The sequence below is a fragment of the Cyanistes caeruleus genome, chromosome 1 (genome assembly GCF_971803275.1).
Source record: "Cyanistes caeruleus chromosome 1, bCyaCae1.hap1.1, whole genome shotgun sequence".
Lineage (NCBI taxonomy): Eukaryota > Metazoa > Chordata > Aves > Passeriformes > Paridae > Cyanistes > Cyanistes caeruleus.
The window spans coordinates 18,559,450-18,575,376 of NC_141701.1; the positions used below are offsets into that span (position 1 = coordinate 18,559,450).

At 36.9% G+C, this 15,927-nt stretch overlaps 1 protein-coding gene across 2 annotated transcripts in view; it reads left to right on the plus strand.

Moving 5' to 3' along the window:
• Nucleotides 1-15,927, plus strand: part of RSPO2 (R-spondin 2) — a 106,137-nt gene that overhangs the window by 57,216 nt on the left and 32,994 nt on the right. For both annotated transcript variants that reach the window (XM_086880375.1, XM_086880376.1), the window contains 2 exons: nucleotides 4,552-4,695; nucleotides 5,413-5,601. In XM_086880375.1, coding sequence (XP_086736501.1) covers nucleotides 4,552-4,695; nucleotides 5,413-5,601 — 333 coding nt within the window. The remainder of the gene's footprint in view (nucleotides 1-4,551; nucleotides 4,696-5,412; nucleotides 5,602-15,927) is intronic.

The window sequence follows — 15,927 nt, forward strand, 5'->3', positions numbered from 1 at the left end:
ATTAATTTATTAGTATTAGCCTGTACTGTGCTTGTGAAAGGCAAAGTAGTCTGTATTGGCAGTATTCTTTATTTTCTTGAAAAGAAAAAAACAGAAAAGTTAATTGCAGAAGGTGGAGGGTGAATTCAATGTAATATTTTTTTCTGGTTTTACCACTTTTGGAAAGAGGCCCTTTCCACTGAAGTACAGGATTGATTTTGAAAAGCATAAATGCATGTTGTGTCTAGTGTGTTGAGCACTTGATGTTTATCTCAGACTCATGCCTTTGACACTCTCCCCCTGTGAAAATAATGATGCAGTTGCATTTATGGATCAGTCATGGTTCACCTATGATGATTTTTATATTGTGTATTTTTATGTTAGTGTAACTGCTAACTGGTGTATTTATACATCACTTCTCTTTTTTTTTTTGTCTTGCTTCGGTAATCTTGGTTTGCACATATGAAACATTGTGGACACACAGACATTTTGTTGATTGAAGCTGAGCTGAAATAGCCATCCTTAAAAATTGAATAGGTTTCTTCCTACTAGCTCTTCTTAGGTATGCTTACAGATTCCATTGCTCAGATAGTATTATCTCAGCTAAAAATAATAAAAATTTTTGGCTGTTAAAATCCTTATGGGAGTTAGAGGGCTCAAATTGCATAAACTGAATATAATTTCTGCCATGATAATGTCTTCATAGGCACAAAGTATTTAAAATATTTTTTTACTGGAACACTTCACCGTTTTTGTTAGAGAAGCTAGGGAACATATTTTTATGGAAAATGTTGTCTTGATTTTAAAAGCCAAACATGATCAGTGCCAAATGTAACACAATAAATACCACAACCAATGCAGCAGCTCTAAAATGATGGAAATTTTGGATTAAGACAAATTTTCTTTTCTACATGTAAACAATATGCGTGCCTAGAATCTTCTAAGTGGTTCTAGACTGTTTTTCTAGTAACAGTGCATTGTGAAATTTGAGGCTGCTTGTCTCTAGAAGTCAGTGTGGAGTATGCTTTTGGATATGATTTCCACCTTGAACATTGCAGCATGAGAATGCAGTCCTTTTGTACATGAACTTGGAAAGTGTTGAATATTCTCTGTAGAAGAATGCCCAAGAGATGAGCTATGATTTGTTAATTTTCCAATAAATTTTTAATAATTAATGACTTTGAACTGAACTGCTCCAACAACAGATAATCTCATGAGAAAAAAAAAAAAAAACCTAGAACTGAATATAAAGAGTAAGATGAAACCTGTCAGTTTGATGGTTGGACTGATTAATGGATCAAGCCTATCTTGAACCTTTCAATTTAGTCCATGGTCATAGTAACCTTTATAATTTTAGGAGGAGAAACCACTCAGAGATTAAAAATTACAGCTCCCTTCAGATTTGGTTGACTACTTATTTTTTTGTCTTTCTCCTAGGTGGGCCCAACATTGTAATTTCCCCTTCTATTCACCTTCAGTAAAAACGAGATAAAGAGAAACTTTTAAACAAATTGAGCATTTATTAAACATGTGTAGTTAATTCAGTGCATTAAGAAAGGTAATGAATTTTTTTAACAGTTACAAAATAGCAAGACTTCATTTATTAATGTTGTTGCTTGAACTATAATTATGTAGGATAGTAGAACAGTCTTTGAGCCTGTTGTAATTGCAATTGTAGCAGTCAGGGGATTCAATTATCAAAAAATTCTGGAGAGAATTAGCACAGAAGGTGTTGCTGGTCATTGACAAATCTGTGCAGAGTGCCAATGGACACTTTGGGATGGCAGTGTGAAGTTAGATCTGTAGCACCAATGCTGTCCTAGTGAGCAGCAGAGGGATGGGAGCAGGAGTTGGAAGGAGTGTCATGGTCATGGGGGCAGTCTGGGGATTGGTGAAATTTTAAAAGAGTCAGGTTGTTGTCACTCCTAGTTTATCTTCAGCTACACTTAAATTATCATTATGATTAGCACTCAGTAACCCTAAGCATTATGATGAATATTGCTCTGATGAATTAATATTTTAATTTCAGAATTCTTAGGTATTCCTGATACTCTTTCACTATTTTCCCCTAAATTGCAACTGATAGAGATTAAATTATAGGTCTTTTATGTTTGGAGTAGTTTACTTTCATAGGAAAAAAATGAAAATAAACTGTCTTGGTGGAAACCTCCACCCAAACCTTCAACCAACCTTCACACCACCCAACCTTCACCTACTAAAGCTTTTAAAAGATAGTTATCTCAAGGACTCTGCTGTGACACAAAAGGAAACTGGCATTGCAAGTAAAGCTGAAAATACAAACAAGATGGGAGTTTTGAAGTATGATCAAAACTTAGAGGATTTATTCATTCATTTAATGTTGAAATATGGGTTATTCACATAGGTACTTATGTTAAATACTGATAATTTAATGGAGGGAATCCCCAGTGTAAAGTGAGGCTGGCTTCCACACGCCAAGTGTGTCTATATCATATCGAACAGTAACTTCTGTTGAGAGATTTTCCTTTAGCCCCTCTTCCACACACACAGAAAAACTTTTAGCATGTTACTCCCAACATGTTTTTTGAAAGCAATAGTTAAAATGTTGTTTAAAGAATGTTGTGTCACTGAGATGTAAGGAAGGGTTGCAAGATGCTGATTTTTCTTTTAATGTTCTGTTCTGCATCTTTTCATTGGGGCTACAGGATTTGTAAAAACCTTGACGTCTTTTCAAGTGTCTAAGGTGGGTGGGCAAGAGGCAAATGTTTTTTCTGAATATTTAAATGCACAGGATGTTTGACTCAAGTGCTGTATTTAATATAATACTTGCAGTATATCTTGAGTGTAACAAACCAGATTAGCAATTAAGTATTGTGGTATATCTCCAGAGCAGCTCACCTAGTTGGTTTTGGCTAACAATTCATTAATCTAGGAAAGGGATTTTGCAGGGTCACTGTGTAGACATTGACCAGGATCCTGTTCTTTAGGAATTTCACTCTTATGTAAAACAAATTATTATTCTAAGGAATTTCTTATAAACTGAAGTGTGGACAAGAAGCCCAACTTGTGCTGCTTATATGAACTTGAGTTTTAAAAACCCCTTTAAAAAATGCTGGACACAGGAGTTGGTAGCATTGCAGTTATGTGTGGTTGTGTCTAAATAGAGCCAGCAGAGGTTATCTTTGTCAGATCAAGGCTTCAAACTGATGCTCACATTCCTTTTAATCAAGCAAAGGTCACCACTGCTTGTAATATACATTTTTCTTTGCATTCAATATGACTAATTTGTTTTCCAATGCCACAAGAAATCTGATCTAAAAAGCCTCATATTTCCCTAATTGCTAACAAAGAATTTTACACATTCACACACACACACTGTTTAAGTATTGTGGGGTGCCCTGTTTTGGCCTGCTGAAGTTCAGGAGTAAATATTGAAATCTGTTTCATAAAGATTGGCAAAATTGGAAGTGTTGATTTGAGATGTTTACTAATTGCTATTTCAGAATAGTGACCTTATAGGTTTTTTTTTGGGGATTTTTTTTTCATTATGAAAGGCTGAAGAATGAGTAACAGAATTACCAAAATTATTATTATATTGTTGCATGACATGAACAAAAAATACTTTTTGCTGTGGCTTCAGATATTTGAAGAGAGGATACAGTTAATATAGTTTATTTAATTTTATTAGCTGAAGGATTAAATTTTTAAAAAATCAATTATAAAATGATCATTACTGTTCCAAATATAATGACATCCTTTTTAGTCTTTGGTATAGTTTTCCCTGATATTTTTTGTAGGTATGTATTGTATACATATGACCATTGATAACTACTACTATTTCCAAGTTGACATGTTTTAATATGTAATAGGATATTTCTGAAAAGCCTACACCTGAGTCTGTCATCTACTGCAGGTCATATTCCTCTTAAATTTTCAGAGAAATCCAGTATTTCATAAAGGCAATAGTTGTCTTGTTTGGTTTATTTGGGGTTTGTTTTTTTTTTTTATCTATTGGTGTATACATCCTTATTTAAGAATGGGTTTTTTTATGGATTAAGTGTCTCAATAATAGAGAAGTTAAATCCAGAAGAATTGAGGCTTTTTGCACATTCATATGTGTAGACATGGACATCAGATATTCTACACGAAAGCATCCGTTCAGCTATTTATACGGTCAACTCACAGAAAAAAAAGTATCCTGCTTTCAGTGATAAAGTATAAACTCAAGACAATACATATAATACATGTATATTTTCCAAAATAATTTGTTGCATCTCAGTTTCATCAAAATTACTTACACATGAAAATAGTTTATACTGAAGATTCTTCCTCCAAAAAGATGTCAATAACTCAAATATAATTAAACTAGGAGTTTTATCTACAGTTTGATTTAAAAAAATAGGATTAGAAGGACATAGATAAAAATGTGCTAAACTCAGTTACCTCTAATTTTCTCTATATACCAGATGGATTTCAGGATGACAGTATTATAGCATTTCTGGTTTTTCTGTTTTATTGATTTATAAGTCCCTTCATTTTTAGTCTTACCCTAACTTTGCTGTCTCATTGTTTCTTCTGATCCTTTTGATTTAGGATGCAGAATAGAAAACTGCGACTCCTGCTTTAGCAGAGACTTTTGTACCAAATGCAAAACTGGTTTTTACTCGCACAGAGGTCGCTGTTTTCGAGGATGTCCTGCTGGATTTGCAGCCTTGGAAGAGCTTATGGAATGTGTGGGTGAGTCTTCTAGCACAGCAGCTCGAGCACAGCTAGTGCCCCACATTCAAATATGGCACTACGTTATGATGATGCTTAGTATTTCTTACCAGGAAATACTCAGCAATTATCTATTTTTTATTTCTTTACTGATAATACTACTAATTTTTTCCAACCTTTAAAATACTGCTTCATTGGGAATGCCACTCTGTTGTGCATCAGAAAGTTCTGTCCTCTTAACTGTAAAATCACTTTGTATGAAGATTTACAACTCAGAATTGTTTGAAAATTTACAATACAGAATTTGTAAGATTTCAGGAACTGTGTTAGAACAAACTCTTTCAAGAGTATTGCTTGAATTTCATGATGGAGAGGACTTGGAAATGTGATCTGAAGTTTTCAAACCCAGGTGACAACCAAATAAGATTTATATATTAGATAGAGCAAAAAAAGTCAATGTCATTGTTTTAGGAAAATTTTTGGGTATCTGGGACTGTCATAGTATATCGAACATAGAGTTTGATATTCTAATTTTTCTTTGGTTGGGTTAATGGTAGCTAAAAAGATTCAGGTTCTGTAATAGATTTTAATTTTGTTTCTAGCTTTTACCTTCTAATAGTAAAACTGACAAGTGTTGTTTTCTAACATTATACAGTGTATTATAATAAAAAAAAGAAAAAAACCAAAAATAAAAACCCCAGAAGAATTGCTCACTTGTGTTTTCTTTTGCTTTATCAGAAGGCTGTGAAGTGGGTCAATGGAGTGAGTGGGGAACTTGCAGCAGAAATAACAAAACATGTGGATTTAAGTGGGGCCTGGAAACAAGAACAAGACAAATTGTGAAGAAGCCAGCAAAAGACACAATACCATGTCCAACCATTGCAGAATCCAGACGGTGTAAAATGGCCATGAGGCATTGTCCAGGAGGTAAGTGTAGCCCATGACAGAAAAATCTTTATGAACTGAAGGCCAAATTCTGTCTCTCTTCTGTCAGCCAAGGCTGAAAAGCAGCAATACTACCTCATTTCTAGTCTGTATATCGAGACTCCAGGGAAATGCTCAGCATGGGAGCAATCAGTCCTTCAGCAGACTGTGAAACAATGTTTTTCCTGGTGTGATGCTGAGGGTTTTTCAAAGAGGTGCCTCACAGAAGAACCATAACAGGTTGCATTTTGAGCTTCGGCATGAAAATGATGCTGATGGTGGAACAACAACTTGTTCTGCACATGGCAGGAAAGATTATGATTCTAAACCTCTCTTCAGATTGCATACACAGTGTTGGTGTGCTGGGTCTTTAAATTAAGTTAATTACGCATGGCATTATTAGCTGGAACTATTGGCTGGAACATGTTATTTGTTTTGAATATTGTAGAGAGAGGCCAAACTGTCCTAGACGTGATACAAGTAGAATAGTGATAGCTATCAAGATTTTCAGCATGAAATTCCTATGGCAATTGTCCCAGGTAAATAAAATCAAATTTCTTTATCATGGTGTTGCAAGACTTAAATGGCAATGCTGATATGAAAAAGGAAACAGAGTTTCAAATTTGGGCTTGGTTTTTTAGATCCCAAACTGAAGACAACATCACTGGTAGAAGCTGAAAAGTTTAACTTCTCAGTTATGTATCCTGACCACTAAAACAGGTCTCAAAATTTGTAGGAGAGGTGGGTGATCAGCAGGTGAGGAAGATGCCATTCCTTTTGGAATCACAGGGTTAAATAAAGAATGGATTTCAAGAGATCTCTAGTCCAACCTCCTACTGCTAGCTGGGTCAACTGTGAAATCAGACAAATAAAAAAAAGAAATAAGGGGTTGAAGAATCCTGAGGAAAGCCATTACATGATGAATAAGATAACCCTGAAACAGTCTTAGAAAAGGTACTTAAATAAGTTGCTTTATATTCTGGGACTGTTGAAGATGTCTGTCTTGGTTTGAACATTCTGCCTACCAGTGTATACACTGTATGTTACACATAGAGCTTTATCTTATGGATATGGGTTAAATCTCTGTAAGCTTCATTTTTGCCTCTAGGACTGCAAGACAGTCTGGAAGAATATATAAAGTTGATTCTCTGGTATCCAGGTTGGCAGTCTATGATGTACTTTGCTTCCCTGTCCCACTCCATGTATTCATACACACACGGATGCACACGTAGGGCGCAGTGGTACAGGGGTATATCGTACAGCACTGTGCATCTGCAACCTAAATAAACTTCTCAAAGGCACTGAAGAATGGAACCTACAAAACAAGCATCTCTATAGGAAAGAGGAAAAAAAGGTAAAAAGGAAAGCTGATTTGGGCTGCCATGGTGTGTGTCATGGTATCTTTGAATGTTAGTCTGCTGCCTCTTCATCAAGGTAGCTACACTTACGAGTGCTTGCAGCCTGCTGAGTGATCCAGTTACTTCTAACAGACTCTGAAGCCCAAATGTGGTTAATAATCTGATCAACTGACAAAGTGTTTTACTGCTGAAATACAAGGAAATAAAAAGAGTCCAAGTTCTACTAAATCTCCAATCAGTGTTTTCTTTTTTTCTTTCTTTTCATTTGCCCTCAAATGCAGGCAGTTTAGCTTGTAGTGGAAAATTTGAGAAAATGGTAGATTTTTTTCAATTCTACTTCATGTGGTACAGATTTAGTCTGTTATGTACTCAGTGTGTATAAAGGGAGGTATATTATGGGTGCAGTGTCCAGCTTCTATAAAATTCCTAGCAGGTAGAAATGGGGGTATAGTCTTGATAATTTAGTTAGGATACTAATTATTCAAGTTGTTGTAAATAGGTTGACAAGTGTGCTTAAGTGAACATTTAAATAATATTCAAAAATGCTGTAGCATGCTCATGTTAATTTGGAGCTATCAAACATTCATACCTTTTTATGTCACACTCTCTTAGGTTGTTTCAAATTTTCTTGTCTAGAAATTCAGGTCACTGCTTAAAGATTTACATCTCAAATTTATCTTTTCAGAGGTACAGTGGCTTTCCTAAGAGTGAGAATATTTATTGCCCAGTGTCCATATTATCTCTAGATTAACATCTCTGATAAAATATTTGCTTTTTTTTTTGCTTTTTTTTTTTTCCACCACATATCAGGAAGATTGTTGCTGCAAATACAAATTTAGTGTAATACTTGTAGTACTCTTACATGGGCTCCAGAAAATCCTAAAGATTACAGTACTCCCACGGTGTGGAATTCCCTGCATCTGAGATAAAAATAAATGTATACAAAACTACAGGTTTAAACTCTCCACACTGAATACAGTGTTTAATACTGCTTCTGTGCATCATAGAAAACGCCTCAGCATATAAACTCCTTTCTCTCTCCTAAGAAACTCCTGGGAGAGTGTTAGTGGTGTTTTAAGTGCCTAGGATAAGTCTTCCCCAGACCTGGTTGTCTCTGCTGGTGAGGAAGCCACAGAGGCTACCTTGTATACAACTTTGTAGTATGTTTTAATTTATACTATATACAGGGCTGGTCTAAGACCCTGCTCCTTTATAATATTTTAGTTAGCAGGTTTTCCCATTAGACACTCAAAATGTTTTATTGCCTATTTGATCACTGTGACATGGTGGGAGGCACAGATGTGGGTTACAGGTTCTGGCTGCTAAGGAGGAGATTCTGTGTCTTTAAAAATACAATGTTTTCCTAATGTTAGGAATTTTGTAACTGAACTTTTAAACTGAGGAAATAAGAGAAAAAACTGTAAGGTTAGCACTTCTGGGCGACTGAAGAACCATAATCCCCTGTAAATGTTGGTTGAGAGGCTGTTAATAAATCCTTTCATCCTAATGTTCTCAGTACATAAACTCACACAAATGTGGAAAATAAGTATTGGATTATAAAGCTAAGATGATTGAAGATTATGATGTATTAAGCTGAGCACAGGAAGTAAGGATATTTTTGGTAGAATAGGTCAAATAAAGTGCTTTTGTCATGTGCTTTCTACTTCTGTATAAAGTTTCTATTTATGGTCCACACTACAGGGAAACTTCCAAAACATATTTTTATGCATTTGCAGGAGAAGGAGAGTGAATTCTGTTTTCCTACTAACTATTTCAGTTTCATATATTTAAGGTGCTACCCAGCTGTCCATATGGCTGTGGTACAACTCCAGTTCTTGATGAATTGTTTATCTTTCACAGTATCTGCAGAGTTGTAGAGATACAAGCTGGAATACAAGTGAAAGATGATTTAACTTCTTTCCTACTGAAGCCAGCAACATAAGAATAACATTGATTGCATATTTGTTACTTAGAGGTATTTTCTTAGTGTTAGCAATAATTGATTTAACTGTTATTGTCGTATGGAAATGACATTAATACACATTTGTGTATCTGTTAATGTTATGTAAGTTATCCTGTGGCTTGACTGTAATGTGAATTCTACTTTGAGAGGTTAGATTTAGACAAAAGAGACTAGGGTTGTTCAGGCCACCTTCTTCTTCATGCTGGTCTCTTCCTGATAAGGAGTTTTCTTCTTAGTTCCAAAAGAGATTTTTTTGTTTTGTTTTGTTTTGTTTTTTTTTTTAAAAAGTGGAGAAATCAGACAGGAATGTACAATAGACTGATAAATCTTGCTCTTTTCATGTTTTCCCATCTATTTACTATAAATATTTTATTTGTATCTCTTACTTGTATGTTCCTCATGTTTACCTTATTAACTGCTCCTCTTTTGTTTGTACACTCCTGGAACCTGCAGGTTGATTTTTCATAGTAAGTGTTACATAAGCAAGCAAAGCAGCTCACTGCTATTTTAGTGTTTGTCAAACTGCAGTCATTCAAGCTGTCTGAAACTTGAATATTACTCTATGCCAAACTAATACTTTTGCAAATGCACATTGCTGACCTGTGTCCAGCCTCTCATCCTTCAGCATCCCCAAGTCCTTCTAGCTCACCAAAGCTTTTTTGTTTTCCAGGCTCAACAAACCCAGTTCTTTTAGTCTTTCTTCCCAGGGTAAACACTTCAGCTCCCTGACCATGCTTTTTTTTGTTGTTGTTTTTGTTTTAGAGTTTTGTGCCAAACTATCAATATTTTTCTCTCCTTGAACTGGAGGAGCCAAAGCTGCATATGGTATTCTAGATGTGGTCAGATGAATAATAAAGGGACGTGATCACTTCCCTTAATCTTCTGTCATACTATATTAACAGGTCAGCAGATTGAAGGAAGCGATTGCTGCTGCTATGGCACAAAGTTGGCTTACATTTAGTTCAAGTTTCATCAGGACCTTCCCAGGAGAGCTGTTTCCCACACAGTCCATATCCAGCCCATATTCTTCAGAGAGTACTTCCATCCCAGATGCAGGACTTTGCACTTGGTTGAATTTCATGAGGTTTCTTTCCGCTACAATGAAACTTTTCCTCAAAAGTGTGAAATAAAAAAACAGTCAAAATAAATATAACAGCAGAACTCAGTGAATGATCTTTGTGATCAGGCAGTTGATCACATTCTTTTGAGCTTTGTGATACATCTACATTGTAGTACCCAATGTTGAAAAGTTTGTAGTCTGGGACTCTTTTGAGACCTTAATTTATACATTGCACCTGTAGTCTGTCTCAGTGCCAAATACCTACAAAACCATCTACCCTTTGAGTCAAGGCTAGGGCATTCTCTAGGTGGGTCTCAGGAAACATAGCCACCATATTTTCTGTATCTATTGGTCATGCTATATTGCCACATAAATAGATAGATTAAGTGGTAAATGCTGGCCCAGGGACAGCAAGAACTGTTGTCTCCTCCATGAGGACTGTCAAGAATTTGGCTGGATTGGTCCAGTAGGCTGTGTAGGCACCATCCTTGGAAGTTTCTAAGACCTGACTTGACAAACTCTTGAACAGTCTAATCTGAATGGCCTCTACTGTCCTACTGAGGATGTTGGGCTGGTGTGCTGGTTTTGCATTAATTGATATTAGGTGAGGAGGGAAGAAGCCACCCATGGAAATGATTTTTCTGAGCAGCTTTTAAGAGCTTCCTCTGTGCCTGGCAGAAACCAATTGCTGGCTAGTTCTGAGAATTGACAACCTAGTTGAAAACCATTTAGAAGGTAGGTCCACCTGTGTGAGATTACATTTTCCTGGCAAGCCCAGGAAATCTGACTCTTGCTTTGAAGGGGTAACTGGGGGCCGATCAGGCCAGCCCTGCTCTGACGTGGCCTGCATGGCCTGGCGGGGCTGGGCCAGACCCCAGCGGTGTCTGGGCAGGGGACAGGAGGCTGAGGGGCCCTGGCCAAGGCTGGGCAGGGCTGCAGCTGTGAACATCTTGCTGACACTAAGCCCTGTCCTGCCACTGGCCTGGGCTGAGCTGGGGTCCGCCGGGCCCTGGGAGCAGCTTTGTGCCAGGCCAGGCTCCCTCCACCATGGCCCGTGCAGCCCCAGCCACTGCCGGGCAGAGGGAAGGGAAGCCATCGGCCCGCAGCTGAAATTGAAGGATGCAAAGGCCAGAGACCAGCCATGTGGCCACAGCGGCCACCACCGTTCTGCCTGGACCCCCTGAGATCTTGGCACAGACCCCAGCATGGCCCCAAAAAATTTTCATCATAAGCAGCTTTGGCTGCAGCCTGGCGGAAATCACACAACTGCCTGCAGGCCTGGGCGAGATACTGACTCTCACTGCACAGATGGAACTTGAAAAATATTGATCCTCTCTCATGTGAGAGAAAAGGACAGAGTGAAGACAAGTAGAGGACAACATGAGGACGTCAAGGTCAGTATAAAAAGAGTCAAGTCCCAGATGGAAGGAGAATGAGGAGATGCCTTAGTATTGGGCTGGAATTCTTCTGGTAAGGCTGTGGAGAGGGGCTGTGATACATTAGAATATCCCCTTTAATTCATGAGAAAGTATGGGGGGGATGGAGTTTTCAAACTGCAGACATGAGCAGAAGCAAATAAATAATGAAGCAAAGCAGATGTTGAAGTATCTGTGATCCCATGAGAAGCTTGAACAGAGAGAGAGATGCGAGTGATGGATACCCTTTGTTCCCAGGGAAAGAAGAAGAAGACCTCCATTCCCAGAGGAATGCTGCTTTTGAGCAGCTCATCCTTAAGACAGTACCTCCATAAGCTGACATGGCCCATTAACTCAGCTGTGGGAAGGCTGTGAAAAAATGGGAGGAGATTCATGACTGCAGATTTTCCAGGCAGTGGCAATTCGTGGAAATTAGAAAGCCACAATGGAACTGTTTCTTGTGGAGATGTCTCCATGGCTTGGTGAGAGAAACTCCTCTCCCTCCAAGAACTGATGAAAGACTATTGTAGAGGTGGTAGCTGATTGAAAATCACAGGTTTTGTCTCTACATTGTCAGTGGGAAAGAAAGGAGGTTGTGGGGAGGGGAGGAGAAGTTCTGAAGGCTTTATTCTGATTCTTATTTTTATTTTAGTACTGCTAATAAAAGTTTTCATACCTTTTAGATTTTGAGCCTGCTTTGTCCTCCTCCTAGTTCATATCTCACAGCAGGAAATTAGTAAAGAATTCTAGTAGGTGCGCTGGCAATTTTAGCCAGCTCTAAACCCATTACAGGCAGGGGATCTCAATCCTACTGATATTTGGACTGGGGAACCAGTCTGAATGATTTTGCCTGAATGGCAGAACCTGCTGTGGGTATATGCTGAAAGACCACTGGGTTTTTCAAAATTTCTGATAACTTCTGTTCTGAATTAGAGAAAAGCTGGAATGACTGGATGTAGGGAATATGTCTTTACTGTGGTTGCTATAGTGCTGAAATATCTTAATTTGGCCTATTTTATTCTAGTTGAAATTATATGCAAAGTATGTGTCATGTTTTGAATACAGTCCTAACTGTTGTTTCATGCATTTCCAAGTTTAGCCTTAACCAGGATAAAAACTTAGTTCAAAGTGCTGATTTGTTGATTTATTTCTTATTATTTGACCTGTTCACTTAGTTGTTTTTGGCTGAATGCTGCACACTTCTAAATCAAAATTATGCATAAAAGATCCATAGTACAATGTACCTCTATTTTAAGTTCATGCACTATGGCACTGAAAACATTGAAAGACCAGCAGAACTATAGAAATGCAGCTATAAGGCCGTATTTTGGAGTTGCTGTGACTTTTAACATCTTAAAGAAAAATTTGATTTTTTTGACATTTTTAATAAAATGAGGATTTCATTCCATTGGCATGACATAAATGTATGTGTCAAGTTAGGCATAAAAGAAAATTCTCCCATTTATAAAAAAATTATCTTATAGGTGGAGGCATGATCTCATCAGAGATGGTAGCAACCAGAAACCTTTGTGGTTTAGGGAAAGATGACAAGATTTACAAACAGATTGTACTACTTAGTTAGTTCAGCATGGTTCTTTAAGACATTGGAATATTAATTATCACTGTAAGACTAAAACTAGGATTTACAAGACTTATTGGTATTTTAAAGAAGACTGTAGACATAGAATATACAATTATACTCTCATTGCCTACTGCAGCTCTCTGTTAATTTTGCAGTTGCATTGGACCAAACCTGCCCTTGTTTGCAGTCACCAGACAGGTAGAAGCTGCATTAAGTGTAGCTCCACTGAGTACTGGCTCTGCTAGAATCCTGGTGTTACCAAGTAGGTTTTCCTCCTTGATGTGTGTTTTTGCATGCCACTCTGGCCAAGAAGACTTGTCCTTAGCTTGTCTGAAATTATAACCCATTATTTTAGTTTACAAATCATGGCTCAAAGCTTTTGAAGGAGCAAAAGAAAACCTGCTTCAGCATCAGTTTACAAGAAGTAAACTGCACCAAAAACAATTGCACAGTGCAGGATGGGAAAGCAATGGTAAGGAGGAAATATTTTTGTGAGTATTTTAGTTGATGGTCATTCTACACATTTTGTGAAGGACCTCATAAGTAGGAGCAATAAAGGACAAAATAGTAGTCCGATGTACTTTGGAGGCTTTCCAGGAAACAAGAACTATTTTACAGTGTGGCTTAACCCTCAGAGCCTGGCATGCTTGTTAGTACATTTGTTCAGGAAACAGGCTTTTGTCAGCTGCAGATTCTGCTTGTCTGGATTGTCAGCATCTACTTCGTTCACAGAATGTTGTGCTGCAAGTATTAAAATGTGTGTCTTTTTCTACCCTTTTGCTGATCACATTCAAAAGGGACTGCAGCTAGTGAAAACTAGTTATAAAGGAAATCTAGACCCTGAAGAAAAAGAAACACATAATACTTCTCATTTCAGTGGGAGTGCCTGCAACTATACTATGTATTTTAATTAAGGCACATAGGCAGGAGCTATAGTTATATCATCAATAGACAATTAAGTTTGTACCATCTTCTAAGAAGAGCATAAATGTTTTCATCTCTGTTTGGTAACAATAAAAAAAGTGAAAATCTAATCATAAGTAGTTTCATGTTGGAAAGGAACACAGAAGGTCATCTAGTCCAGCCTCCTGCTGAAATCAGGTCAATTGTGAGAAAACCAGGATTAGCCACTACTCTCACAATCCTCAGACATTAGACAGTGTCCCTTTTTTGGTCTTAGTTCCATTCCTCTTCATATGCTTATTTCAGAGATGATGATTTACAAATTGTTGTTTTTATTTGTTTCAAAGTGGAAAATATAGAAATGCACAGCAAATTTTTAGTTATATTTTCATGACATTTGCATTCATTGGCAGTTAGATGTACATGCATGCGTGTGCCTGTACTGGAATACTTCTGTACCTGATGCTTCTTAGATTTGCAGGTAAAAGTTAGGCAGTGTACCTCTCAGGTGATAGCATACTATCAAGTAACTCAAATGAAGCAAGAAACTCTCAAGATTTCTTTTCTGCATTAAAGTATCATGTTTTCTATAATCTTTCTTCTTAGAAACAAAAAGTTACATGAGTATTTCTTGTGATTTTTTTTTGGGCTAAGAGAGTGAATAACTCTTTTATACATGCATTTGATTAATGCTCATTAAAATGAGTTCAAGTGAAAACTTACTGTGACATTTTAACAATTGCTGTTATTTTTCTTTTATATTGTTGGGAACAATCCATTCCTGAGTTATTTTCCAAAGAGAAAGTGCAATCCAATTTGACTCATATTTGGAAAGTAGTTAGCCACATGAACTTGAATGTCAGTTTGAGTAGCAGTCATGTTCAATTCCAAAACCAAGCATGGTCCATCAAGGACCAACAGGCAGATTTTGCAGGAATCCCTCCTCTTTGCTGCTACTAGATGACATCACATTGCTTGAAAGGTTGAGGTGGCTCTGAAAGTTCTGTGAACAAGATTATAGCTGTTGACTGATCCTCTTCCTTTTTCTATGTGTTTGGAATTGGGTGAGTTAGAGCAAGCAGTTAAACACTGAAGTGCTCTGAAAAAATATCAACACTTAATGAAAATAACCCTTCTCAGATTTAGGTCATTTAGGTAATTGTTCAGTGTTTGGGTTTGTATTTTCCTTGAAAATGGGATGGTGATTCTTGCATGGGAGCTGAGGCAGCTTGTTATTATGTCACTGTGCTCCTACAAGACTTTTTTGCTATTTTTGTCTGGATAAATATTACTGTGTGTTACAATTACAATTATTAAAATTTGTGGGTTTATGTGAATGTGGTGCAATAATGCATTACCTACACTGAAAACTAACTTAGCTTAGATAGACATAACTAACCTGAACTTCCTTGGAGTGCTCTTGTAGTGAAGTGTGGTTTTGGTTTGCTTTTTTAACTGGTGGATTAAGTTTTAAAGCTTTTAAGGGACTTCAGTCTCTTTGAACGAAGCAGAATTTAAAAATGCATAAACTAGAAATTAGATCTGTATAAAGTGATCTGTAGAGGGTAGCTTTCATGACATTAACAAAACACTTTTGTAGAAAAGCATTGTTGTAATTTGATTTCTGTTTTAGTTTTCCTCTTCAGTACCACTTCACAGAGAAAATCTTATAATGGACTATATATACTGAGTGCAAGGTTTTAACTCTATGTATTTTATCAGGATGATTCAGCCTATGTAAATTTATGTATTGTTTTGTCATATTAGCAGGATACATTTTCAAGTTATTTTTAAAGGCTTTTGAGGGAATTATGGGCTGTGCACAAAAGCCAACTCAAGTCTATTTTCCCCTTCCTTCTGAATATAAATTATCCTTCAATCCTCCTTTTTAATTTAAGTAATAGGAACTATTTTCTTTGGAAGACATTAACATTGTTTTCCCAATCATTAAAAGGTAATATGTGCAATTTATTTATTTATTGCCATTATTATATCTTAGACCAGATAAATACTTTTAACATGTGTGTTTCTTTAAGTATACCATATTT